Below are 27945 nucleotides of genomic sequence, written 5' to 3' on the forward strand. Positions count from 1 at the left end.
CGCATTCGTTCCTCCATAAACCCAAACTTAACGTCAGAATCAGCTCAACCGGTGATTGTTGTAAAATGCAGTCTTTACTGTTGCTAATTTAGCATGTTGCTTCGGGTGCGCGTCCAAATGATCAAATACACACAAAACATATTTCTAAATACAGAAGAGAGATTGGCAAAAAAAAAATAATATTCCGGCCAAAAAACACAAAGCGGGAGTGGGAGGGAATGGGAGTTAATTTTCTGGGATTGGGACAGGACTGGATTTTCCCCCAGTTTTTTCGTGAGATTGGGATGGGACAGGATTTTTTTTTTTTTTTTTTTGTGGGATTGGGACGGGAGAGGTTTGAAAATCCATTCCCGTGTCACGCATTGCCAAACAAGCATTCTTTTTTCAATGAATTTATACCCCCAAACTGGCGACCCATCCTTAGGGATACAAACATTTACAGATTGTGAAAAATGTAAAAATTAAAATTTTATAAATTTTTAACATTAACGTAATAAGCTAACACTCAACAACATTTTTTTAAAAAAAAAGTCCCCTCCAAATATTGTAAATATGTGAAATATATCAACTTTTATCAGAAGGTGAGTATTTCCCACTACAGGTGGTCATGCTGTTTTTAAATGCTGCCCATGAGCTAAACAAAAAAAATTATGAAGAAAGTCAATATATCTAAATATTCACAACAAACACCCTTTCAACAAGAAACTAAGAAATGAGACAAGTGGCCAAGACCTTATTTGGACAGGGCATTAGACGTCCGGGGACGCGCAGAAAAGACGTCAAAGACGTCGTTTCAACTTTCATTTCCAAAGTATTTTTCAACCATGACGGATTGACGTCTTTTCAACGGTAATTAAACGTCCAGATGTTTCCAGGGTATGGACAGAATTCTTTTTATTATCACCATTTTACTTCCAGCAGCTTCACCAAGAGGTAGGTGTTATGATTTATGCAGATTTTTAAATCTTTATATGTTGTATTTGACATCAATAAATAGGCATTTTCTGTTGTTGCTAGTGAAGAATATTCAAGATTTAAAAGAACTGAAAGTGACAGTCACAGCTAAGGTGAAGTCAGGTGAATTGGGCTGTGAAAGATTACGTTAGGTCAGATAAGGTTGGGGTGTCAAATCAGGGTGATTCTTCCGGATTAATCCGGAATTCCGTTTTTTTTTTTTTTTTTTTTTTTCCGGCTTAAAATCACGTGTTCAGGGTTATGCTGGTTAATGTATGATGACTGAAATCGCGAAATGGCCTTAAACAATTAACTAAATAAACTGCGAAAACGTTGTTTTCTAAAACGTCGTGGACGGAATGATCCAGAGAGCGCGGCGCCATCTGTGACCAATTACAGGACATGGAGGCACTTTGAAGTATAAATCCTTAAAAAATGTAACCTAAAATCTCAATGTTAATTTGCCAAAACAGCCCATGGTTTAATAAAAAAGTTGTTATTGGTTATTGTTTTTTTTTACAGGTTCTCACTCTCTGTGGATGCTTATAACTTACATTAATGGAGAAACACAGTTTCCTAAATTAAGTGGCACATTTATGTTGGATGACATCACAGTAGGATATTATGATTATGAGACAAGAAGCTATGTGGCAAGAGGAAATACTACAAATGAAGAAGATGTAGTGGATCCAAATCACCTCAATATCATAAGTAATTATCTGATTGCTCATTTTATTGAAAGATCAGATTATCTGAGACCCATCAACCACACAGAAAGTAAGTTCATTTGGATTAATTGTGATTAGCTTTGAGACAGATAATTATATCACTGCTTATGTTATGACTCGTGTCTATGAATGAAAGATAGATGCATGAAAATTAGGTAAAAGTTTCTTTTTGTAAAAAAGATCTCCTGATGAACTGAAATGGTAAATATTGTTTATAATTTAGAGATGGCCAGGTGTATTGACATTTTTTTCTTTCCAAACAGGTCATGTAGTTTATCAGGTGATGGGTCTTTGTGAACATCTTGACAATGATAAATCTGGCCAAATGATCACCAAGAATGCATACAGAGGCTCTACAATTGACGAACTGCATTTTTTGGATGGCAGATTTAAATATCACGGTTCTTTAAATTTCACGACTCAACAAATAAAACCCTATCTAGAACTGTCCATGTGGCGTCATGAGAATATATTCTACCCAGCCTGCATAAAAACTCTGAAGAATTACCTCAAAAAGAGAGGAACACAAGTCAACAGAAAATGTACTTTTACATGTATTTTCTTTAGAGAAAAACAATCTGAAGTTCAATGCAATGATACTATAATTACATACAGTAACCATACATTTATACTCACAGGTACATTCTCTTATTCATTTTTCTCTCATTGTTTCCTTCTACAGTGAAACCGCGAGTCAGACTCATTCAGAAAGCAAACTCAGATTCTGGAGGGTTTCGTGTGAGTTGTTTGGCGACAGGATTTTACCCTCGTCACATCAACCTGACCCTGTTCAGAGATGGACAGCCTGTATCTGATCACGAGATCACTGGAGGAGATCTGCTGCCCAATGGTGACGGGACGTACCAGATGAGGAAGAGTCTGGAGATCAGTGCAGATGAACACAAATACACCTGCTCTGCCACACAACTCAGTCTGGACAACAAAATGGACGTCACTTTGGGTAATGAGCTCTTATAGAATCTTTCAATCAAAACAAATCAATGAAAGTCAGTCTCTCAGTCTGTGGTTTATGTTTCAGAGTATGATCACGGGGAACCATTTAAATCAGTGATTCCTTCAGTTGTGATGATTTTGACTCTGATGGTGTTTGGAGCTGCAGCATATGCTATAACTGCATGGAAAAGACGATGTGCAGGTATGACAAGAATTAAAATAGATATGGGTTTTGAGAACAACATACTGGAATTTTCAACATTTTTCAGCTATTCCTTTAGGATGATATATATCCTATAATTTGGGTATTCATAGTATATTAATTTTGGTGTTTATAGCTATAGTATAATATTGCCTTATTTCTTCATTTTTTTGATTTAGGTTCATGTAGAAGTGGTTATTCTACTCCTTCTTGTAAGTACTTTTAGTTAAATCCTTATTTGTTAATAAATATAAAGCATTAATTGTCAATTTGTCCTCAAACAGAAAATACTGTTGTCACAAACCATGTCTGTCCGTGTTGCATGTTCACCTGTAAGCAATGTTGGGGATAACGCATTACAAGTAACTTGAGTTATGTAATCAGATTACTTTTTCAAGTAACTAGCAAAGTAATGCATTACTTTTTCAATTTACAACAAAATATCTAAGTTACTTTTTCACATTTATTGCCCGAGAGCTCTCCTGTCCCCATGTTAAAGGGTAAGTTCACCCAAAAATGAAAATAATGTCATTTATTACTCACCCTCATGTCGTTCCACACCCGTAAGACCTTCATTCATCTTCGGAACACAAGTTAAGATATTTTTGATTAAATCTGATGGCTCAGTGAGGCCTGCATTCACAGCAATGACATTTCCTCTCTCAAAATCCATAAAGGTACTAAAAACATATTTAAAAAACAGTTCATGCAAGTTCAGTAGTTCTATCTTAATATTATAAAACAACAAAAAAAAAAAACTTTTTGTGCACCAAAACAAAATAATGACTTTTCAACAATATAGTAATGGGCCGATTTCAAATAAGTGCTTCGGAGCTTTGCGAATCGAATCAGTGACTCGGAGCGCTAAAGTCACGTGATTTCAGCAGTTTAGCCGCTTGATAGGAGATCCGAGTCACTGATTCGATTTGTAAAGCTCCAAAGCAGTGTTTTGAAATTGGCCCATCACTATATTGTTGAAAAGTCGTTATTTAGGTTTTTTTTGCGCACAAAAAGTATTCTCGTCGCTTTATAATATTAAGGTAGAACTACTGTACTCGCATGAACTGTTTTAAATATGTTTTTAGTACCTTTATGGATCTTGAGAGAGGAAATGTCATTGCTTTGAATGGAGGCCTCACTGAGCCATCGGATTTACTCAAAAATATCTTAACTTGTGTTCTGAAGGTCTTACGGGTGTAGAACGACATGAGGGTGAGTAATTAATGACAGAATTTTCATTTTTGGGTGAACTAACCCTTTAAGAGAAATAAAGTGCAGAGGTGTTGTGTGTAAACATGATGGTTATTGTAGTTCAAGACTAAATGTGAACATACATTTAATCATCTCACTTGCACGAAAACATTATTCCTCAAAATGAATAAAAACAGTGAAATGCAATCTTAGAATTTCACGCAAACCTGTAATAATTAGCTATTTTAAATTACACAAATATACATTATGTATTTAATCTCATTTTATTAACCAATGTCTTTGCTGCTGACCTTCAATGATCAAATTCAACCTACTAATAAGCAAAAATTACTGTATATTAGATTTAGAAATAAGAGTTTGAACTTCTTCCTCTTGTATCCTATTCTTTTGCAATCCAGAATGGATTCACAAGCACAGCTGAAAGGTTTGTTTGAGCTGCGCCCTCTACTGTACAGACGTAAATATGCATTTCCTTCAGCCTGAGGCTTATTCATTTCACTTTTGGTTTAAAAGGGCCTTTACATTGCCAAAAAACAAACAAGCAAGCCCAGCTTAGGTGAGAAAAAGTAACGCAAAATTAATGTAATGCATTACTTTTCATAAAAAGTAACTAAGTAACACAATTAGTTACTTTTTTTAGGAGCCATTCGCACAGAACGCGTCTTTGCGTCTAAAAACATGCTCAGGAATGGTTTTTAAAAAAGCGCAGCGTAGAACGCGAGGGTCTCGAGACGCGCTTTTGAGACGTGATGCAATAACGACAATAACGGAAATAATAGAAATAGGCAAACAGAAGAATTGATAGATACGAGTTTTGATATGGAAAAAAAGAAAATAAGATAATAATGAGCACCGCCCCCACCATCTTGCCGTCAAATAAAAAAGTTGTCATGCCAACTTGCTACTGTAAACAGAAGCTCGCAACGCTTGCCCCGCCTCCAAGTTCTTCTGATTGGTCCACTGTTTTGGAACTGACATTGATGAGCGGCGCTGCGTGTAAAAGTTGAAATTCTTTCTTAAAAACGCGGTGCTCATGTGCGAGGTGCTGCAAAAGATGCGAGACGCGAGCATGGTCATGCACGTCCGTCAAGCACGTCCGTTTTTTTTTTTTTAAAAATGCTTGCGTTTTTAGACGCAAAGACACGTTCTGTGTGAATGGCCCCTTAGTGATCCAATATCACGGGTTCAGTTCCGTGTCAGCATTGAATTTTCTTGATTATCAGTCATAACATGTCCACATATCAGCATTTCACTTTTATATCAGTTTTATATATATATTAATATAAAAATAGTATTTTTTTAAATTTCCTGATGTCTTACTGCTAGATTAAGGTTACTGACTAAAGACTTACAACTTTATTGTGTACAGTAAAATTAGTAAAATGAGCTGTAATTTCTCATGAACATTCACTAAGCATTATATTTCATTTTCAGCATCTGAAGAATCCCTGGAATCTAAATAAAAATAAAAATGCGATGTCCTGACCCAAAACAACATGGATGAGTGAAGAAACATCTTCAAACAAACAAGATATATAACTGATATAACTACTGTACAACTATATAACTACTGATAAACTGTCAGAAGAGTTTCTTTTTTCATCGAGAAACGATTCACTACTTTTACAGTATCTTACATATTACAGTCGCTAAATTGATGCCACACAACTCCCACTATAATTCACTTGTCTATAATATTATATGTCTGCAGGCAGTGCTTTGTGTTGTGTAATATTCAGTTCCTGTAAAAAACTGTTCCAGTGGCTGTTCCTTGTCATCCTTTTATTTTGTATCTAGCCAGTTTCACATCCTCACACACCCCTTCAGCATAGCTCAAGTTCCCTTTATCAACACCAAACTACACGTTTTCCTGTTTTCTCATAATATACTGGACATCATGTAGAATTATACTTAAAGTCACACAAATAAATTCACATTTACTTGTATCTGTTTTTTAAAGCTTTAACAGTGAAAAAGTGAAAGTGACATGTGAAGGCCAATTATGGTAACCCATATTCGGAATTTGTCCTCTGCATTTTATCCATCCAAGTTAGTGCACACACATTAGCAGTGAGTAATGAACACATGCTGAATGTTGAAATCTGTGTGTGACTCAGGCACTATCAGCTGCAAGAAATTGTTACGAACACCCAATTAAAAGTTTCACAAGATGTTCATATTTAAAAACGTCATTATTAAACATGAAAATTAATCATCTAACTATACAACGTTCAGCAGAAGTGACCTATTTATTACCTCTCTTTCTTTGAAACCACATACTGTTATTTCTTGATGCACGGTTGCACCAAAATGAAGTTCCAAGTGGCCAACCAAAGGGAACTTGATCACCATAATGGCGAGTTAAAAAAAAAAAAAAACTTTTTAGGAAAATCAAAATTAATTTATGAAGTTTATGTGATAGAAAGAATAGATGAGCTTATGTGATGTTCTCTCAAATTATTCAGTTGTATTGACAATTAAAAATTATAGATGACTTTGGGAAAAGAGTGAATGCAACTGCAGATGTGAAGAAAATTGGTGAAAAGTCTATTAAGATTTAAATGGCGGCAGGGATTCCCCCGAGGGGAAGTGCTTAGGGAAATTCACGAGTGCGTGTCTAAAAGTGGAGTGGAACGCAGCCCTTGATTTTCCACTGCAAACATAACGTTGAATCCTCAGTCCGAGGGAATTGTCATCCAGTACGTATGCGAAACAGCATGTCTTGAACATTTTTTGTAATTTTACTCCAATTAAGTTAGTTATGGGAACTATCTGTTCTAATATTTCAGCAACAATTAAAAATTTGTACAAAATTTCGGAATTGGTTAAAATCAAGTATACATACTAGTGTTTTTATAGTATTGAATCAGAGGTGTAAAGAGTACCTGAAAACCATACTTGAGTAAAAGTACTGATACCTTACATCGAAAATGACTCCACTACAAGTTACAAGTTACCAATTCCAATACGACTTGAGTAAAAGTCTTAAAGTATCTGATTTCAACAGTACTTAAGTATTTTACTCATGCTGAATGTAGGCTCAGAGATGCATTAGTCCTATGAGACATACCAGTGAAAATAACAAACAATTGATTTGTAAGATGAGAAATCAAGTTTATTTTCTAAAATCAAAATAAAACTGAACACCTCAATATTGCAATAAATCAAGGTTGACACAACAACCTTTTAAACGTCTATAAACTCTCAAGTCTCAGTTGAGCTTAAGTGCACAGAAAGGCCATAAGTAAACCAATATCCTTCAAAACGGTCTTGTCAATATAGCGGATAAATAAAACAATGTTGAGTAAAATTAAATAGTCAAAGTCTACTGTATGTGCTGGTTTGAGCCTCATCACCAGCTGCAGTCATTTCCTCATCTAATAAATAAAACATCTACGATCAGCAACTACCTGCTAATGCGCTCACATTCACGTAAAGTATCCTTGTTGACAAGTTTTGGGGGAGTAAAGGCAAAATGCACAAGATATAGTACCTTCAACGCCCTTAGATGGTGATATCGCTTCTTTATATCAGAAACAAACTGCTGCAGAAAAAGTTAGCTGCCATGAAAAATGTAATTTGTAACTGCATTACTCATCACAAATGTAGTGGAGTAAAAAGTACATTTACTTGATCAAAAATGTAGTCAAGTAGAGAGTAAAAGTTGCCAATATCTTTGATACTCAGTACAACTACAAAGTAGCCAGCAAGTACAGTAACTAATTACATTTACTCAAATACTTTACACCTCTGTAAGGAGTACTATTTGAATTTACAGTGTAACAAATACACTCAGCTATAAAAATGATTAAACACTCTCCTAATAAACTGTAATGATTAAGATACTAAAGGGCATCTGAGGCCAAAATGTGTTGTCACATCTCTTTCTTTAATTTTTTCTTTAATTCCTAACAGGCCATTGCAGTTTTTCAGGTGATGAGTCATTGCGAACAGAGTGACAATGAGAAGTCTGGACAAATGATCACCGAGACTGCTTTTGGAGGATCTGCCGTTTGATGAATTGCATTTTCTTGATGCTCAATTCACATTTCAGAGTTCTTCTAATTACACAGCAATAGAAATAAAACCCTATAGAACTGGCCATGTGGAATCTTGAGATGTTATTCTACACAGCCTGCATAAAAATTATGAAGAACTTCCTTAAAAAGAGAGGAACACATATAAACAGAATAGGTATACCACCAAAGTTAATGTTATTTTCTTCCATTTAAAAAACAAAACAAAACTAAATTGTCAGTTTACAATGGATTATACAGCATGATACTAAAATTATATGTAACAACCATACATTTTCATATTTTGCCGTATTTTCCCTTATTCATTTTTCTTTCCATTCTTTCCTTCTGCAGTGAAACCATGAGTCAGACTCATTCAGAAAGCAAACTCAGATTCTGGAGGGTTTCGTGTGAGTTGTTTGGCTACAGGATTTTACCCTCGTCACATGAACCTGACCCTGTTCAGAGATGGACAGCCTGTATCTGATCATGAGATCACTGGAGGAGATTTTAACTTTTTAACTTGGTGAACCATTTAAATCAGTGATTCCCTCAGTGCTGATAGTTTTGGCTCTGATGTTGGTGATTATTTATGATGTTTTATTCACTTTGCTATTAAAAATTACTGTGTATTTTCTCAGTTACCTTAATGCTTCCTCCACAATTATTCCTCTGTGCTAACTGAGATAAGAATGAGAATTTGTTATAAAATCACAATAAAGTTGTGATTGCCGCCATTTGTACATTACTATGCTTTAAAAGTGAAACAGTGTTTAACCAATAAAACTGACATAACTCTCATGTTAACTGGGGTGGTTCCAGGAAATAAAACTTAACTTGTTCTGAACCTTGATACCTCACACATACTGAAAACTTCTGTAGAGAAAGACATGTTTTCACAAGCTTTGAGAACAACATGAAGCTATTAGTCATCCTCTGTGTGCTGTCTTTTCCAACAGCTGTTTTTACAGGTAGGATTTCATAAGATTTGCCTTAAAAGCAGGTGCATTCAGGTGTTTAATTTAATTTGTACATGCTTATTTTAAACATTTACAAAATATTATTGTTTCAGTTCTGTGTAGAATCTCAACATACTGACTGTTTCTCAGATTCTTCTGTACAGTAGTTTGATTGCAAATGAAAATGACTTTTCGTGTTGCCATTCCTCACAGGTTCTCACTCCTTGCGGTTCCTCGTAACTTACATTGAAGGAGAGACGCCATTTCCTACACTTAGTGTTTTATATATGTTGGATGACATTTTAGTTGGATATTATGATTCAGAGACGAACAGCTATGTTCCAAGAGGAAATACTACAAATGAAGATGAGGAGGTTAATTACATAAGTCATAGCATAAAGGAATATATGCGTCCTTTTATTTCAGCAAAATTTTTAGGAAAAATGTATAACAAAACAGAAGGTAAGTTCATTTGGAAAAAAAATACAACTGACACACACACAAAAAAAATCAGATCTAAGCTTTTAAAGCACTGATCTTGGGGTCCTGAATTCAGCAAGACATGAAACAAGATGCTGGAGTCTGTTTTGACATCTGATATTCTTCTCGATCTAAACAGGTCCTGTAGTCTTACAGATACTGACTCTGTGTGAAGTGTTGGACAATGACAAACCTGGGCAAATGATCACTAAGTTTGCTTTTGAAGGCTCCACTACAGAAGAAATGCGTTTTATTGATAACACATTGACATATCAAGGCATAGAAAAACCATCAACACTATATCTGGAGATGTACAAATGGCGCCATGTAAATATAGGTTACCCACTCTGCACAACGAATCTCAGGAGTTACCTTAAAAAGAGAGGAACTCAAGGGAAGAGGAGAGGTACTTTTCCACTGTTTTCTCTCCTGCCTTTATATGCACTGTCAGAAGAGCAATTACATTTTATCTAGTATGTGTGATTTTTGAGTCAGAGATATAAGGAAAGGCATACAAAAAGACAGAGACAAAATAGAGCTTGAAAATGAGCTTAAAAAAAACAGTCTCTCTTGTTTCTTTTTCTATGAGTGACCAGGTGCCTTCACAAACTTAATCAAGCTCGGGAGGTCAAACTAAATATAACTTGTACGAACTGAGAAAATGTTGTAGAAAGAGTGTCTTTCTTGAGTGTCATAATTTTAGCTCTCCTGTAGAAAGCTAGTATTAAATTGTATCATATGATATAAATGACTGTATTCCCATATTCATGATTCTTTTTTTTCCACAGTGAAACCGCGAGTCAGACTCAGATTCTGGAGGGTTTCGTGTGAGTTGTTTGGCGACAGGATTTTACCCTCGTCACATCAACCTGACCCTGTTCAGAGATGGACAGCCTGTATCTGATCATGAGATCACTCGAGGAGATCTGCTGCCCAATGGTGACGGGACGTACCAGATGAGGAAGAGTCTGGAGATCAGTGCAGACAAACACAAATACACCTGCTCTGCCACACACCTCAGTCTGGACAACAAACTGGACGTCACTTTGGGTAATGAGGTGTGAAAAAAACCAAATTGCAAATACATTTTTAACCTGTTTGTGACCTTTTCAACATTTTTGATGTTTCAGAATTTGATCCTGGTGAACCATTTAAATCAGTGATTCCCTCAGTGCTGATAGTTTTGGTTCTGATGTTGGTGTTTGGGACTGGAGTCGTCATATATAAACGCAGGAGGAGACGAGCAGGTAGGATCTACAAATTCAAAATGATCCATTTAGTCTAGGATGTGATGCATTAGATAAATCCTAAGTATTTTTTATTTATGATACAATACTTGATTGACATTAATAATAATTCTGCTGTTTTTTACTTTCTTTGATTGTTATAGCTTCATCTAAAAGTGATTATTCAGCTGCTTCTAGTGAGTATTTGGTTTTAAATTTTATTTTATTTATCTTATAAAATGCTCACTAATTATGCTAACTAATTAAAATTTAAATGAAAATTGTTTTGTTTTCAGCATCTGAAGAAAGTTATGAAACAACATCAACACATAAAACACAACAAGAGGCCCGACAGATGAGTGAAACATCTTTGAACTAGTAAATTAATGATCTACCATATGATTTAATATAAAAAAGATGGGATTGTTTGGGCCAATGTACTTTATTGCAAATATTAATGTTAGTGAGTCTAAATAATTACATTTAAATTCTTATGTTGTTTGGCTTGTTTTTGATACATGTCTTTTTTTGAAGATTTGTAATTACATGCTTTGTATGTAATTATTATTATTATTCTGTATATATTATTTTCAGTAACATGCCTGGATAATTACATGAATAGTGATACTGGTACATTTTATCAACTACACTGTTAAAAATAAATGTTATTTTACAGGTAATAGTCTGTCATTATACAATAAAATATCTGTTGTTTTACAGATATTTGCTGTAGTTTAAATAAACAGTAATACCATACAATACAGCGCATTCTGGGTAATATTTGTTGTTTTTGAGAAAGTAGCCTACAGCAGTATAACATGAATTAGCAGCGCTTAAAGTCGACACTCAGAGGCTGTGTCCCAAATCACACCCTATACCCAGGCGACAGCCTTAGATGAAATCAACTGAAGATAAAAGAAGACATTAAATCTCTCAAGATCTGATTAAACATCTCCACAAACAGCATTACCAGCTTCACTTATTACTAACCAGATTGAATTTATTTCTGACATACATCTACAAAAGTTGTTATTGAGAATTAACAGAGGATTAGATGTTGATGATTTGTTGAAAATAATAGTTTGGTTTGATGTCACCATGATCGAGGTCAGTGTTGACATGGATGGGAGACCTTTTTTTGAAAAAAACATGGTTGTCATTGGAAGATGCTTTAATGATGCTAGCAGGGGGTGCTCACTCCCTGGCCTGTATGGTTTCTAAATGCAGAATGCAGGGATGCACTAGACTATAAGAAGAACCAACTTTTAGGTCCTGGCTTGTTCTGGTCATTAATTGCCACTTGGATTAGTAATTTGACCTCATTAATTAAGGTGGTAGGACATTCTGATAAGGGAGGTTTCACTACAGCAGAGGTGGAAAGTCCAGGGGTCAGAGAGTAAAAGTCCTGCCATATTTTTATTTCAACCTGCTGAAGCAGTGTTAAAGTTAATGAGATAATTAAGTGTAATTATTGAAGACACCTGATGTTAACAAGCAGAATCACCAAAGGAGAAAATCACAATTTTTAAGTCACCATCATGGATTGCTTTAGTTGAGCTCTTGACCTTGAATTTTTAATATTACATTTTGTTTGGCTGCTGTAACTGAGTTCTAACACGCAGACCAGTAAAGAGAAAAGATGATCAGGTGGCGTTATGTTTTCACGTAATCATTATTTGACCTGAATCAACAAACTCTTTTAGAGCCCAATGTCTGAGTTACATTTACATTATTGATTACAGCAGCACTGTGATTCTACAGCAGAAGATCCTGCTTTTTTCAATGTAATCCAAAGGATTTCTTAAAAGTTGTTCTGATTTAAAAAGAAAATTTCTTTAGTTTAGAGACCCAGACATGAAGAATCAGCCTGTGAATCTCAACAGTAGTGAGAATAATAAAGCATGTTCAAAATTGTGTCAAAATTCATCCATGGCTCCCATCATGCATTGCTGCATGAATAAATTATGAGCCAAACTGTCTTAGTAATTTCCTTTATTCTCACTATTTTAATTTTTGCTATTTTTATGTGACTTTTTAGTAGGTTGTTTTCTGGTGTTCAGAGTTGATCTGTTTATCAGAATATGTTGCTTGTCATCTCATTAACTTTAACACAGCTTCAGTGGGTGGAATAAAAATATGGCAGGAGTTTCTGACCCCTGGACTTTCCACCTCTGGTAATTTTAAACTGACATCTCTCATGTTAACAGATTTTTCCAGGAAATAAAACCTGAAACTTGCTTGACTTGTTACAAACCTTGTTCCTGGGCTCATTCACTGACTGTGGCTGTAGAGAAAACTTTTTTTTACCTTTTACCAGCTTGAGAACAGCATGATGTTTTTTGTTTTTCTGGTTTTCTGTGTTTTTCTGTTTTTACAGATAGGATTTGCCTTCAAGGAACCATAACTTATTTGTGATGTTCTCAGAACGTCCCTGCTGCCCTTGTCAAAAATTTGAACTGAAAATTAAAGCTAAATTGAATAACAAAAGTGGCTGTTCAAACAAAAACTAATTATTCTTAAATCTTTAACCTTTTTTTTAAAAGGCAAATCACTTGCAGTAAGTCATTAGCTAACAACAGCACATGCATGAATTAATGTAACTACTGTATCAGCAACTACACAGTTATTACCTTTAAATAAAGCAACATACAGCAGAACATCAGTGTTTCTGGATCATCATGTCTGAAGCACAGGCTCTACTCTACAGCACGATGGTAACATCACAAAACTCAGATAAACAGAACATTAAACACTTACAGATCTCTCTAGATCTCAGCATCTTCATTTATTACAAACCACTCTGACTTTGTTTCTTTCATTCAAAACTTCTTAATGAGGAGTTGATGTTATGATTTGCTATTTTAAATTTTTTTGTCTTTATGCAGAAATTATTCAGACAGTATCATGTAGACTCACACAGACATCAAGATTCTGCGTATGAACCTCAGCAATGGTGACAAAATTTATAGATAAACAGATTCAGTTCTGAGCATCACAAAACAAGCTACTAAAGTCACAAAAAAGATTTTTGTTTATTGTCACCATTGCTGAGGTTCATACGCTGATTCATGATGTCTGTGAGTATAAAAAGACACTGCTCAAAGCTCTGTATAATGAGTTTAAAAAAAAAAACCTAACAGTTAACACATTCAGAGTTTAGATTCTGGAGAGGATCAATGAATCAGGAAAATTCTAGGGCCTATAAATTATCAATATGACCAAAACTTTGCTGAAAAAATCTGTTGTACACAATCTACTTCATGCCTTCTGTCCTCTGATTGATAGTTCATACTCTTTTTTTATCAATAAGTTTTATTTGCTCATAAATTTGCTCACGTAGTGTATTGTAAATATGTGAAATATATCAACTTTTATCAGAAGGTGAGTATTTCCCACTACAGGTGGTCATGCTGTTTTTAAATGCTGCCCATGAGCTAAACAAAAAAAATTATGAAAAAACTCAATATATCTAAATATTCACAACAAACACCCTTTCAACAAGAAACCAAGAAATGAGACAAGTGGCCAAGACCTTATTTGGACAGGGCATTAGACGTCCGGGGACGCGCAGAAAAGACGTCAAAGACGTCGTTTCAACTTTCATTTCCAAAGTATTTTTCAACCATGACGGATTGACGTCTTTTCAACGGTAATTAAACGTCCAGATGTTTCCAGGGTATGGACAGAATTCTTTTCATTATCACCATTTTACTTCCAGCAGCTTCACCAAGAGGTAGGTGTTATGATTTATGCAGATTTTGAAATCTTTATATGTTGTATTTGACAACAAGAAATAGGCATTTTCTGTTGTTGCTAGTGAAGAATATTCAAGATTTAAAAGAACTGAAAGTGACAGTCACAGCTAAGGTTAAGGCGAGTGAATTGGGCTGTGAAAGATTACGTTAGGTCAGATAAGGTTGGGGTGTCAAAGAAGGGTGATTCTTCCGGATTAATCCGGAATTCCGTTTTTTTTTTTTTTTTCGGCTTAAAATCATGACCGCCGTGAATCGTGTTCAGGGTTATGCTGGTTACTGTATGATGACTAAAATCGTGAAATGGCCTTAAACAATTAACTAAATAAACTGCGAAAATGTTATGTTTTCTAATATGTCAAGGACGGAATGGTCCAGGAGCGCGGCGCCATCTGCTGGACAAAGCTCACGAGGAATATCTGATCCGAGCTGTACACACGGATACCCATTTTTAAACAAATCTAGTAGCAGAGCTACTGCAAGTGAATTTCGGGGGCTTGAGCCCCTGCCCCTTTAATCGCGAAAGTTAAAGTGCCCTTTGCGGTCGCATCGCGGTGCCCCCGCGTTCCCATTTCTCCTCCCCCAGAACGCGCTTTCGCCCCAGCCCTCCCGGAGGTCTGTGCACACCACTGTGTTGTTTACAAAGAGAAGTTTGTGTTACATGATCCTTCAGAAATGCTGATTTGCTGCTCAAGAAACATGCACTATTTATATTATCAGTGTTAAAAGCAGTTTTTGCTGCTTAACATTTGTAGTAAGATTTAAAAAAAGAGAAAACATAATACTTTAATTCATCATACATTAAAGTGATGAAAAGTGTGTGAAGATATTTAAAATGTTACAAAATATTTCTATTTAATAAATGCTTTAATAAATTTAATATATTTGATAAATGCAAATAAATGCTGTTCATTGAACTTTTTATTTTTCATAGAATCCTGAAAAATAAAATGTATCACCATTTCCACAAAAATATGAAGCTTGAAACTGTTTTCAACATTGATAATAATCAGAAATGTTTCTTGAGTGTCAAATCAAATTGTAATGATTTCTGAAGGATCATGTGACACTGAAAACTGGAGAAATGATGCAAAAAACTCTGCTTTGCATCTCAGGAATACATTACATTTTATAATATATTAATATATTTATAAGATATAATATATTAATATATAATATATTAGAAAACTTTTTTTTTTTTAATTTGTAACAATATTTCACAATATTGCTGTTTTTACTGTATTTTTGATCAAATAAAAGCAGCCTTGGTGAGCAGAAGAGATTTATTTTAAAATCATTAATAATTGCTTCCAAACCTTTGGCAGTTACTTTAATAATAGCAATTCTATCAGTAATTTTATTATATAATATATTAATTATTATCATGATTATTAAATGCTGCTTTTTATTTTTACAGGACAACAGTGTCTATCATTACAATATAAGATATGTTAATGTGAGGAAATATATATATTTTTTAAAATAAGAAATGCCGGGGGTGTGGCTGGATTTTCCTGCTTTTTTATCTAAAGCTGATCACAAGCCTGCAAAGTCTTCTAAGATCCAACAGTAAATGACGGGGAAAAAATTAAACTGACATATTTGACCTTATAATTAAAACTGTCTCTAAGGAATGTGATTTATTAATAAAGAAATTGTACATAATTTTGGAGAGATTTAGTTTCCTCAGCCTCAATCATGTCAGGGTCCTCAGGGTCCTTTTTTATTTTTCTTTCTTTCTTTCTTTTTTTTTTTGGTGATAATTACCAAAGATCAAGGATATTGCAGTAGGATAATGATCTAAAAACAACCCATCTTTTCTTATCGGCAAAACATCTTTAAAACATATGTAAACAATACATTTTTTGACCCATTCGTGACACCATATAATTTTTATGTGACATTAAACAGTTGCAGGATCATAGTTAAAATGAAAACCTAAAAAGGGCTTTTCACACTTTTCTACCTTCATTATATAGGTGTGGTTTTATTGTGGTCACTTGATTACCCAACAACCCGTTGTGTCTTACAATGTGTAACACATCTTTAAAAAAAAAAAAAAAAAAAAAAAAAAAAAAAATTAAACCTGTAAAAATGGTATGTTTAATTAGGGTTGAAGCCTGGGCTTGAGTGGGGTCCATTTTTAAGGTGCGTTCCCTCCATGCTGAAACACCGTAATTACAAAATTAGTCATAGGTGTTGATAGTGTTGCCATAGAAACGCATAATTCCCAGTCCGAAGACATGAACAGTTCAGAATAGAGTCCCCCTGAAATCAAAATGTATGTTTTTTAGCTTTTAGTATGAATATGTTAGACTTAAGGTTATTAATAAGCTGGTGTGTTTCAAAACAATGACAAAATTCGCATTTAGGAGATACAAGCATTCAAAACTTTCACTTCCGCTAAAATGGATAACGGACATCGCACTTCAGTTTCTCGTCAAATCTTCGGTCCAATCAAATGCTCTCTAGAATCTGAAGTCCCGCTGCCGCCCCCTCCTACACTATCAATAGACACTGAAGCTGGCTGAAATCGGTCATTTATTCACACATTTGAGCATGAATTTACTCATCTCAATGCACAAAAACAGATTCAGTATTCCACAAAATGAATAAAAACTGCCAAAAGGTTTGTTAGAGCTGTACAGGCATAACTTTGGGTCTTTATATTTGTCAAAAACAGAACTTTTTTTGTTGTTATTAAAAAACTAACAAGCAAGCCCAGCCCAGATGAGAAAAACTAATGCAAAAGTAATGTAATGCATTACTTTATGTAAAAAGTAACTAAGTAACACAATTAGTTACTTTTTTAGGGAGTAACGCAATATTGTAATGAATTACTTTTAAAAGTAACTTACTCCAACACGGGTTGTCATCTCGAGACTACAGTAATTATGACATAAAATAAAATTGTGACCAATTACAGGACCTAGCGGCACTTTGAAGTATAAATCCTTAAAAAATGTAACCTAAAATCTTAATGTTAATTTGCCAAAACAGCCCATGGTTTAATAAAAAAAGTTGTTATTGGTTATTGTTTTTTTTTACAGGTTCTCACTCTCTGTGGATGCTTATAACTTACATTAATGGAGAAACACAGTTTCCTAAATTAAGTGGCACATTTATGTTGGATGACATCACAGTAGGATATTATGATTATGAGACAAGAAGCTATGTGGCAAGAGGAAATACTACAAATGAAGAAGATGTAGTGGATCCAAATCACCTCAATATCATAAGTAATTATCTGATTGCTCATTTTATTGAAAGATCAGATTATCTGAGACCCATCAACCACACAGAAAGTAAGTTCATTTGGATTAATTGTGATTAGCTTTGAGACAGATAATTATATCACTGCTTATGTTATGACTCGTGTCTATGAATGAAAGATAGATGCATGAAAATTAGGTAAAAGTTTCTTTTTGTAAAAAAGATCTCCTGATGAACTGAAATGGTAAATATTGTTTATAATTTAGAGATGGCCAGGTGTATTGACATTTTTTTCTTTTCAAACAGGTCATGTAGTTTATCAGGTGATGGGTCTTTGTGAACATCTTGACAATGATAAATCTGGCCAAATGATCACCAAGAATGCATACAGAGGCTCTACAATTGACGAACTGCATTTTTTGGATGGCAGATTTAAATATCACGGTTCTTTAAATTTCACGACTCAACAAATAAAACCCTATCTAGAACTGTCCATGTGGCGTCATGAGAATATATTCTACCCAGCCTGCATAAAAACTCTGAAGAATTACCTCAAAAAGAGAGGAACACAAGTCAACAGAAAATGTACTTTTACATGTATTTTCTTTAGAGAAAAACAATCTGAAGTTCAATGCAATGATACTATAATTACATACAGTAACCATACATTTATACTCACAGGTACATTCTCTTATTCATTTTTCTCTCATTGTTTCCTTCTACAGTGAAACCGCGAGTCAGACTCATTCAGAAAGCAAACTCAGATTCTGGAGGGTTTCGTGTGAGTTGTTTGGCGACAGGATTTTACCCTCGTCACATCAACCTGACCCTGTTCAGAGATGGACAGCCTGTATCTGTTCACGAGATCACTGGAGGAGATCTGCTGCCCAATGGTGACGGGACGTACCAGATGAGGAAGAGTCTGGAGATCAGTGCAGACAAACACAAATACACCTGCTCTGCCACACAATTCAGTCTGGACAACAAACTGGATATTGATTTGGGTAATGAGGTGTGAAACAAAACAAATTGCAAATGCATTTGCAACCTGTTTGTGACCTTTTCAACATTTTTGATTTTTCAGAATTTGATCCTGGTGAACCATTTAAATCAGTGATTCTCCCAGTGCTGATAGTTTTGGCTCTGATGTTGGTGTTTGGAACCGGAATAGTCATATATAAATGCAGGAGGAGACCAGCAGGTAGGATCTACAAATTAAAAATGATCCATTTAGTCTAGTATAGATGTGATGCATTAGATAAATTCTAAGTATTTTTGTATTTATGATACAATACTTGATTGACATTAATAATTCTGCTGTTTTTTTTTTACTTTCTTTGATGTTCAGGCTTCATCTAAAACTGATTATTCTGCTGCTTCTAGTGAGTATTTGGTTATAAAAAAAAATTAAAAACTAATTCTTCTAACTAATTCAAATTAAAATTATTTTTGTTTCCAGCATCTGAAGAAAGTTATGAAACAGCATCAACACATAAAACACAACAGGAGGCCCGACAGATGAGTGAAACATCTTTGAACTAGTAAATTAATATAAAAAAGATGGGATTGTTTGGGCCAATGTACTTTATTGCAAATATTAATGTTAGTGAGTCTAAATAATTAGATTATTTAAATTCTTATGTTGTTTGGCTTGTTTTTGATACATATGACTTTTTTTGAAGATTTGTATTTATACATGCTTTGTATGTGATTATTATCATTATTCTTATATATTAGTTTCAGTAACATGCCTGTATTCCTGACAGCTGGCACAAGATACTGGAAACCATTTGCAGAGTGTTGTGGTAGTTGTGCTGCGTATGATGATACTTCTTCGTGTTCATCATATAATTATTGCACTGTCATCTAATAAAATATAACAATGTATTTGACAGTAACCAATTTAATGTTTTCGTTTGGTTATTTCACCGCTGCCTGGAGCAATCTGTGTTAAATTTTACAAATGCATAGTGATTAATTGCAAACGACTGATTGGTTCATCCTTAGCAGCACTCAGAAACATAACACCTACCACATGATAATGTGATAACCTCCTCTGGGCCTTATCCTTGCTTCAGTTCTGGCTGGGTCCCCGGCCCAAAACTGGCCGTAATAAACTATCTGCAGTATCGAACAATGTGATACAATAAAAAATGTTATTCCCCTATGTCTTATATACACATTACAGATGAATGTAAATGCAGTAGGCCTGTAAAAATTGTTGTCTTGTGGGGTGAATTCATGTAAGCTGAGCCACATTTTCACACAAGTAGCACAGTTTACCTTGCTTCACTTTTTTTTCTTTTTGTGTGTGTAGTCTATTCTTTGTTTTTTGTTGTTGTTTTTAAAGTATGTCTGCACTATAGTTTTCTGGAGATACCACACTTATTTTTCTCCATTGCTCTGCAATGTGATAAAATGTCAATTAACCACTAATCTATATAAATAATATTCAGTGCTATTTTTTTAATCATTTAATATGACTCAACAAACCGCAGGATGCATATGAGTGGTCTATATATTATGTCATTTTACATATTCATCTTTTTTGCTTTGGATTGGAAATAACCTTTGAGAATCTGAGTACATTTCATTTTTGACTGTCATTGAATTTGATCTTTTTTGTAACATATTTTATATTCCTTTATTTGAATTATTGATTTTGACTTTGGTATTGTTACAACACAGATGGTCGGAGACACAGGAAGTATAATATAAGATGTTTATTTCACAACCAGATGAGCAACGGTGAAGCAGGTGAGTAAACGGCAAAAAATGGTGATACTAATTGACGCGACGCCAGTTTACACTTTCTTCGTAACATGTATGAAAGGCGGTCTGGCGGAAGCTCGATATTGGACATCATAACTTGTTAAATATGGATATTTTTTTACACAAACGCATCGCTTCGCTTCAGAAGGTCTTTATTAACCCCCCGGAGCCGTGTGGAGTACGTTTATGATGGATGGATGTGGATGGAAGCTTTTTCTTCAGCTCATACTCGTGAACCCTGTTCACTGCCATTATAAAGCTTGGATGCGTCAGGATATTTATTAATATTTCTTCGATTATGTTCATCAGGAACAAGAAAGTCATATACACCTAGGATGGCTTGAGGGTGAGTAAAGTTAAGGCTAATTTTCATTTGAAAGTGAACTAATCCTTTAAACTATTCCCAGACTAAAATGTCTGTTTGAGCTGGCTAAAAGCAACTTGTACTGAATTATCTTAAATATGTTACTGCAATTGTTTTGTCCCAAGATGCACACCAGTAATGTTTTTTTCTAGTATATGTTTATAAAAGCTACTTAAATATCCTAATTGAACTAAGACCTAATCCTGGCTAAGGCTAAATCCTGTCTGTGAAACCAGGCCATAGTGACATTTAGTCGTCTACCTTCATTGACTTTTGGATGAATGCTGTTTTCTTTACTGTGTCCACTTGTTTAGCCAACTGCTATTATAAAAAATATGATGATATAGCTGTTCAGATTGTATGCAAATAAAACACTTACAAATATTGCCTTTTTGTGCCTTTAACTCTCATTTATTTCAATATTGTAGAGTGTTTCCGTAGCTAGCACATGGTAAACCTTGGAAATGTTAAAGGAATATTTCCTGTTGGGTTAACAGTGGTTAACCCAACAGGTTAACCTTTTTAGTCGTTTGAAAAAGGGTTTAAAAGTTTCTCAAACTCCTAGGATCACGTGATCATAACAATGAAACTGCTTCCTCGATTGTCATCATGTGAGGGGAGTGGCACCCGTGCTCCTCACTTTTGTTTCACCCCTTCGGAAGTGCCATTAAAAGGCGCAAAAATGCCGTCTGTTGACTTTCAGTTTCAGAAAGCTTTGTTTTCTACTATCACATTCTTTACACGTACAACACAGGATATTAGTGTAGTATTTCTTGTAAATCATCGGACAGTCAACCTGCTCTGATTTCCAAAACAAAACGAAGAATCTTGTACAATCTACGTTTTTTTTTTGCTAACAACAAAATGAACACATCCTATGTTCTTGCGTGTTTGCTTTTAGTTCCAACATCTGTTTTAACAGGTAGGCACCGTGTTTTTATACGCATATACTTACTTTGAATTGAACAGGTTCTCGTGCGAACTGGGCTATTTAGGCTACTATTTTGTTGTCTAGTCTAGTCAATGTTTTGTCCGTAACCTGTGTGTTCCCCGCGGCGGATCGAACCCCAAGTAGCTGAGATACAGGAACTACATCTTAAACAATTTTATTTTATTTAAGCGGCATTTTCTAGTTATTTATAATGAACATTGAATTGAATACACAATAAAAAGTAATTTACACTCTAAACTCTAAAGTTTAATAAATTAAAATGTATTGAACTTTGTGTAGGCCTATAGCTCATCCACGTAATGAACTGAATATGTATTCAATTCGATTAAACCATCAAAATATGAGGGACATATTTTATATATTTTAATATAGCCTACAGTTCATATAGCCAAAAGTGATGTCCAAGCTATGAAAATTGACATCTTCACTCTTTGGTCAAATATTCAAAATTTGATTTTGTAAGCATATTGCATAGTTGTGCAGTCAGTTGTTTTATTTGCGATAACTAATTGTGCAAACATAACTTTTGGCTAGGCTGTCATAAAAAAAATTATGAACACAAGTAAAAACAAGAGAAAACCAACAAAATGTTAATAACTGATTATATTGTAGTCAACATATGCTTTTTTTTTTAAATATTAAAATAAAACCTGTAGCTGTAGTTTGCCTTTTTTGCCAAATAATTTTGTCAGACACTCTATTTATTGACTATATATATATATATATATATATATATACAGGTCCTGGTCATATAATTAGAATATCATCAAAAAGTTGATTTATTTCACTAATTCCATTCAAAAAGTGAAACTTGTATATTATATTCATTCATTACACACAGACTGATATATTTCAAATGTTTATTTCTTTTCATTTTGATGATTATAACTGACAACTAAGGAAAATCCCAAATTCAGTATCTCAGAAAATTAGAATATTGTGAAAAGGTTCAATATTGAAGACACCTGGTGCCACACTCTAATCAGCTAATTAACTCAAAACACCTGCAAAGGCCTTCAAATGGTCTCTCAGTCTAGTTCTGTAGGCTACACAATCATGGGGAAGACTGCTGACTTGACAGTTGTCCAAAAGACGACCATTGACACCTTGCACAAGGAGGGCAAGACACAAAAGGTCATTGCAAAAGAGGCTGGCTGTTCACAGAGCTCTGTGTCCAAGCACATTAATAGAGAGGCGAAGGGAAGGAAAAGATGTGGTAGAAAAAAGTGTACAAGCAATAGGGATAACCGCACCCTGGAGAGGATTGTGAAACAAAACCCATTCAAAAATGTGGGGGAGATTCGCAAAGAGTGGACTGCAGCTGGAGTCAGTGCTTCAAGAACCACTACACACAGACGTATGCAAGACATGGGTTTCAGCTGTCGCATTCCTTGTGTCAAGCCACTCTTGAACAGACAGCGTCAGAAGCGTCTCGCCTGGGCTAAAGACAAAAAGGACTGGACTGCTGCTGAGTGGTCCAAAGTTATGTTCTCTGATGAAAGTAAATTTTGCATTTCTTTTGGAAATCAGGGTCCCAGAGTCTGGAGGAAGAGAGGAGAGGCACACAATCCACGTTGCTTGAGGTCCAGTGTAAAGTTTCCACAGTCAGTGATGGTTTGGGGTGCCATGTCATCTGCTGGTGTTGGTCCACTGTGTTTTCTGAGGTCCAAGGTCAACGCAGCCGTATACCAGGAAGTTTTAGAGCACTTCATGCTTCCTGCTGCTGACCAACTTTATGGAGATGCAGATTTCATTTTCCAACAGGACTTGGCACCTGCACACAGTGCCAAAGCTACCAGTACCTGGTTTAAGGACCATGGTATCCCTGTTCTTAATTGGCCAGCAAACTCGCCTGACCTTAACCCCATAGAAAATCTATGGGGTATTGTGAAGAGGAAGATGCGATATGCCAGACCCAACAATGCAGAAGAGCTGAAGGCCACTATCAGAGCAACCTGGGCTCTTATAACACCTGAGCAGGGCCACAGACTGATCGACTCCATGCCACATCGCATTGCTGCAGTAATTCAGGCAAAAGGAGCCCCAACTAAGTATTGAGTGCTGTACATGCTCATACTTTCCATGTTCATACTTTTCAGTTGGCCAAGATTTCCAAAAATCCTTTCTTTGTAGTGGTCTTAAGTAATATTCTAATTTTCTGAGATACTGAGTTTGGGATTTTTCTTAGTTGTCAGTTATAATCATCAAAATTAAAAGAAATAAACATTTGAAATATATCAGTCTGTGTGTAATGAATGAATATAATATACAAGTTTCACTTTTTGAATGGAATTAGTGAAATAAATCAACTTTTTGATGATATTCTAATTATATGACCAGCACCTGTATATATATATATATATATATATATATATATATATATATTCTTTTTTTTTTATATATCTTTATTACATATATATATATATATTCTTTTTTTCTGTTGTTTCTCATAGGTTCTCACTCTTTAATGTTGCTTATCACATACATTAAAGGAGAAACACCATTTCCTGTATTTAGTGTCATATTTGTGTTGGATGACATCACAGTAGGATATTATAATTCAGAGACAAAGATCTATGTCGCAAGAGGAAATACTACAAATGAAGATGATGTAGTGGATCCAAATCACCTCAGTACTATAAGTGACTATCTACGTGTTCATTTAATGAGAAGATCAAATCATCTGAGACCTGCCAACAACACAGAAAGTAAGTTCAGTTGGCTAAATAATCAGCTTGAGTCAGACATTATACAACTAGGTTATGAAAAAAAAGTCATGTTGTTAATTAAACATTTAGACTTTTAGACATTTCTAAAGGGCTCCTGAGGCCAAATGTGTTGACGTATCACTTTCTTTCTTTCCTAACAGGTCATGTAGTTTATCAGGTGCTGGGTCTTTGTGAACAGAGAGATGATAAACGTACACAAATGATCACCAAAAGTGCTTTTAGAGGCTCTACGACTGACGAACTGCGTTTTTTTGATGGCAAATTCACATATCAGGGTACTTTAAATTACACAGCAATAGAAATAAAACCCTATTTAGAACTGTCCATGTGGCGTCTTGAGACGGTATACTACCCAGCCTGCATAAAAACCCTGCAGAGTTACCTTAAAAAGAGAGGAACTCAAGTAAAAAGAAAAGGTACAATGCAGTCTATAATCAGTAACCATACATTTTAAAATTTGTAGGTAATATTCTCTTTTATTTGTATTTTTCTTTCCATTCTTTCCTTCTGCAGTGAAACCCAGAGTCAGACTGATTCAGAAAACAAATTCAGATTCTGGTGGGTTTCGTGTGAGTTGTTTGGCTACAGGATTTTACCCTCGTCACATGAACCTGACTCTGTTAAGAGATGGACAGCCTGTATCTGATCATGAGATCACTGGAGGAGATCTGCTGCCCAATGGTGACGGGACGTACCAGATGAGGAAGAGTCTGGAGATCAGTGCAGATGAACACAAATACACCTGCTCTGCCATACACCTCAGTCTGGACAACAAAATGGATGTCACTTTGGGTAATGAGGAGTGATAAAGTAAAATATACTATGTGGATTCTAATGTGTTTGTAACCTTTTTGTTTCAGAATTTGATCCTGGTGAACCATTTAAATCAGTGATTCTCCCAGTGCTGATAGTTTTGGTTCTGATGTTGATGTTTGGGACTGGAGCCGTCATATATAAATGCAGGAAGAGACGAGCAGGTGAGATACATTTAAATATATATTTTAATTTATAATAAATATTTAATTGCCATGAATAATTAAGCAGCATTTTTTCATGTTATACAGTGTCTTCATCAAACTGTGATTATTCTGCTGCTTCTAGTGAGTACTCTGTTTTAAATGTTATTTTTGTAAATTTTTTAGCAAAAGCCAATGTCTCATAACCTAGTTTCTGTCTAAAGAGCGAAATCTTCAGTAATGTTGTTTATAGTCCAACCCATAAGTAAATGAGAAAACTTGATGAAAGTAAATTATTGAATTTGTATTTAAATTTTTCTAAATCTAAAAATAAAGTTTATATTTTTCAGAATCTGAAGAAAACATGGAACCATCATCCAGAAGTTAATGTAATTTGCAATTTTTAGATTGAATGAAAGAAATGTGTTCAGATAACTTAAAAATGACCTCAAAAACAACTTTTGACCTCATTAAAGTCTTCCATCATTCACTGTTGGTTAAGCCGGGTTCACACTGTATGATTTAGTCTTTTACAGCTGTTGCTTGTCAGGCTGTATGAACATGATTCCCGCTGTAAGTCATTTTACACTGTAGGATCTCAGTTGTCATTAATGTCAGACTCTACGGCAGTTCAAGACGTGTTAAAAACGAATGCACAAAAGAAGACTCGTCCGAAGTTTTACATCATCAGTCCGTGAGGGTTTTGTGATCTGAGCTGCATTACATGCGTGATTGAAATGGTGGCTAGCAAAATCTAGTGTTAATTTTGATCATGGCTTTTCTTGAAAAGAAAACTGAAGAAAAAAAAATGTGTGTGAAACAAGTGGTGGTTTGTTGTCTCACTAATTACGACATCAGGTTCTAGACTGTACTCCTATTGGTTTTTGATTTGATGGTTGTCGTAGGAGGTGTCACACGACATGACGTGTCTATGTAACAGTGTTGTTCTGTGTGTCATAGTTTTATACTCACGTTACCCTGAGAAATGTTATTTTGTGCTTGATTAATTTAAAAAGAACTGCTTGCAATTAGATCCAGCTCTTTTATTTTCACCCTTGCTGCGACGACTGCTGACAATGTTTATTGTTGTTGTTATTATTATTATTATTACAATAATCATTAAAACATCTCTTATGATTTGAAAAATAAATAACTGCATTTATAATTTCTGAAGAGTGTGATTTCATTCATAAAATGCATGGCACCTATTAAGATTTTTTATGTTTTACACTTATTAATCTCAGTACTTTTCCACAATTAAAATTTTGTTATCATTTACTCACTCTCATATTGTTCCATAACTGTGGCTGTGTCCGAAATCGTCCCCTATACCCTTAGAACTATTTGAGGGGACAGCCATTTGTAGTGGTGTCCGAAACCACAGTGGACGTTACTGTGTGCAGTCATTCAATCCCACAATGCACCGCAATAACGAGTGTACAAATGATATACTGATGCAAGTGCTTTCCTTGTTACTTTAAAGGATTAGTTCACTTTCAAATGAAAATTACCCCAAGCTTTACACCCATTCAAGCCATCAGGTGTATATGACTTTCTTCTTTCTGATGAACACGATCGGAGAAATATTAATAAATATCCTGACGCATCCAAGCTTTATAATGGCAGTGAGCGATACTAACAAGTATTTAATAAAATAAAGTCCTTCTGAAGCGAAGTGATGCGTTTGTGTAAAAAATATCCATATTTAACAAGTTATGAAGTAAAACATCTAGCTTCTGCCAGACCGCCTTCCATATTCAACTTACGAAGAAAGCGTAAAACACTTGCAGTTCAAAAAGCTTACGCTACGTCCTACGCCTTCCCTATTCATCTTACGGATAAAGCTTAACTGACACGACACCAGTTTACACTTTATTACCTTTATTAACCCAGCGGAGCCGTGTGGAGTACACGTTTATGATGGATGGATGTGGATGGATACAGTTTCTTCAGCTTCATACTCGCTGATCCCGCTCACTGCCATTTTAAAGCTCGGATGCATCAGGATATTTATTAATATATCTCCGATTGTGTTCATCAGAAAGAAGAAAGTCATACACACCTAGGATGGTTTGAGGGTGAGTAAAGCTTGGGGTAATTTTCATTTGAAAGTGAACTAATCCTTTAATGTTATTTGTACTTTTGCTAATGTCTTATGACCACACAAGTTATTCAGGTATTATTGATTACAGAAACATATTTTATAGTTCTCATCAAGTTAATCTCTCATGTAATTTACAACACTTGATATATATAAAGTATAGTTAGTTAATAGAATATGAAAATAAAAGTAAATCATTCATTTATTTTTCAGCATCTGAAGAAAGTATGGAACAAGCATCCTGACATAGTTGTTGTTTCAAATATCAGCACGGCATTTGAGGACTGGAATGGTTTTGTGATGGAATTTTTTAATTAATCACAACTAATATTTTTTTTTCCTTGCAGGAATTTATACGCTTTTGAAACCTAAAAG

General features: G+C 34.9%; 1 protein-coding gene and 1 long non-coding RNA gene across 18 annotated transcripts in view; one reads left to right on the forward strand and one right to left on the reverse strand.

Moving 5' to 3' along the window:
- The first annotated feature begins 771 nt into the window (after positions 1–771).
- LOC127507793 (hereditary hemochromatosis protein homolog) lies at positions 772–27797 on the forward strand. 10 transcript variants are annotated; one of them, XM_051885148.1, is made up of 7 exons: positions 772–933; positions 1477–1731; positions 1946–2224; positions 2365–2643; positions 2722–2838; positions 3018–3050; positions 5485–5996. In XM_051885148.1, exons 1-7 carry the CDS (start codon positions 879–881, stop codon positions 5511–5513), a joined length of 1047 nt encoding a protein of 348 aa, XP_051741108.1. In that variant the 5' UTR covers positions 772–878; the 3' UTR covers positions 5514–5996. The 10 variants fall into 10 exon arrangements, with proteins under 10 accessions (XP_051741108.1, XP_051741104.1, XP_051741102.1 ...); XM_051885146.1 differs by lacking the exons at positions 772–933; positions 1477–1731; positions 1946–2224; ... (2 more) ...; positions 3018–3050; positions 5485–5996 and adding exons at positions 14269–14464; positions 17534–17788; positions 24654–24929; ... (2 more) ...; positions 25578–25613; positions 25820–26638; XM_051885151.1 differs by lacking the exons at positions 772–933; positions 1477–1731; positions 1946–2224; ... (2 more) ...; positions 3018–3050; positions 5485–5996 and adding exons at positions 14270–14464; positions 17534–17788; positions 18003–18281; ... (2 more) ...; positions 19045–19078; positions 27784–27797.
- LOC127507801 (uncharacterized) overlaps positions 2356–27945 on the reverse strand; it is a 100987-nt gene continuing 75397 nt past the window's right edge. For 5 of the 8 annotated variants that reach the window (XR_007928449.1, XR_007928451.1, XR_007928448.1 and 2 more), the window contains exon 3: positions 18397–18519. This is a non-coding gene — a long non-coding RNA (uncharacterized LOC127507801). Of the gene's footprint in view, positions 2463–18396; positions 18520–27945 lie in introns of those variants that run through there. The other 3 variants (XR_007928447.1, XR_007928450.1, XR_007928446.1) reach the window with 1 other exon arrangement.

This window comes from Ctenopharyngodon idella, chromosome 24, assembly GCF_019924925.1.
Source record: "Ctenopharyngodon idella isolate HZGC_01 chromosome 24, HZGC01, whole genome shotgun sequence".
Taxonomy (NCBI): Eukaryota; Metazoa; Chordata; class Actinopteri; order Cypriniformes; family Xenocyprididae; genus Ctenopharyngodon; species Ctenopharyngodon idella.

Bases quoted from the DNA above. Each gene is read 5' to 3' on its own strand.
- LOC127507793 (XM_051885144.1), top strand. From the start codon at position 879: ATGGACAGAATTCTTTTTATTATCACCATTTTACTTCCAGCAGCTTCA. The intron at 1,732-18,002 runs GTAAGTTCATTT...CTTTTCAAACAG, and splicing joins ACCCATCAACCACACAGAAA to GTCATGTAGTTTATCAGGTG. The intron at 18,701-18,780 runs GTAATGAGGTGT...TTGATTTTTCAG, and splicing joins CAAACTGGATATTGATTTGG to AATTTGATCCTGGTGAACCA.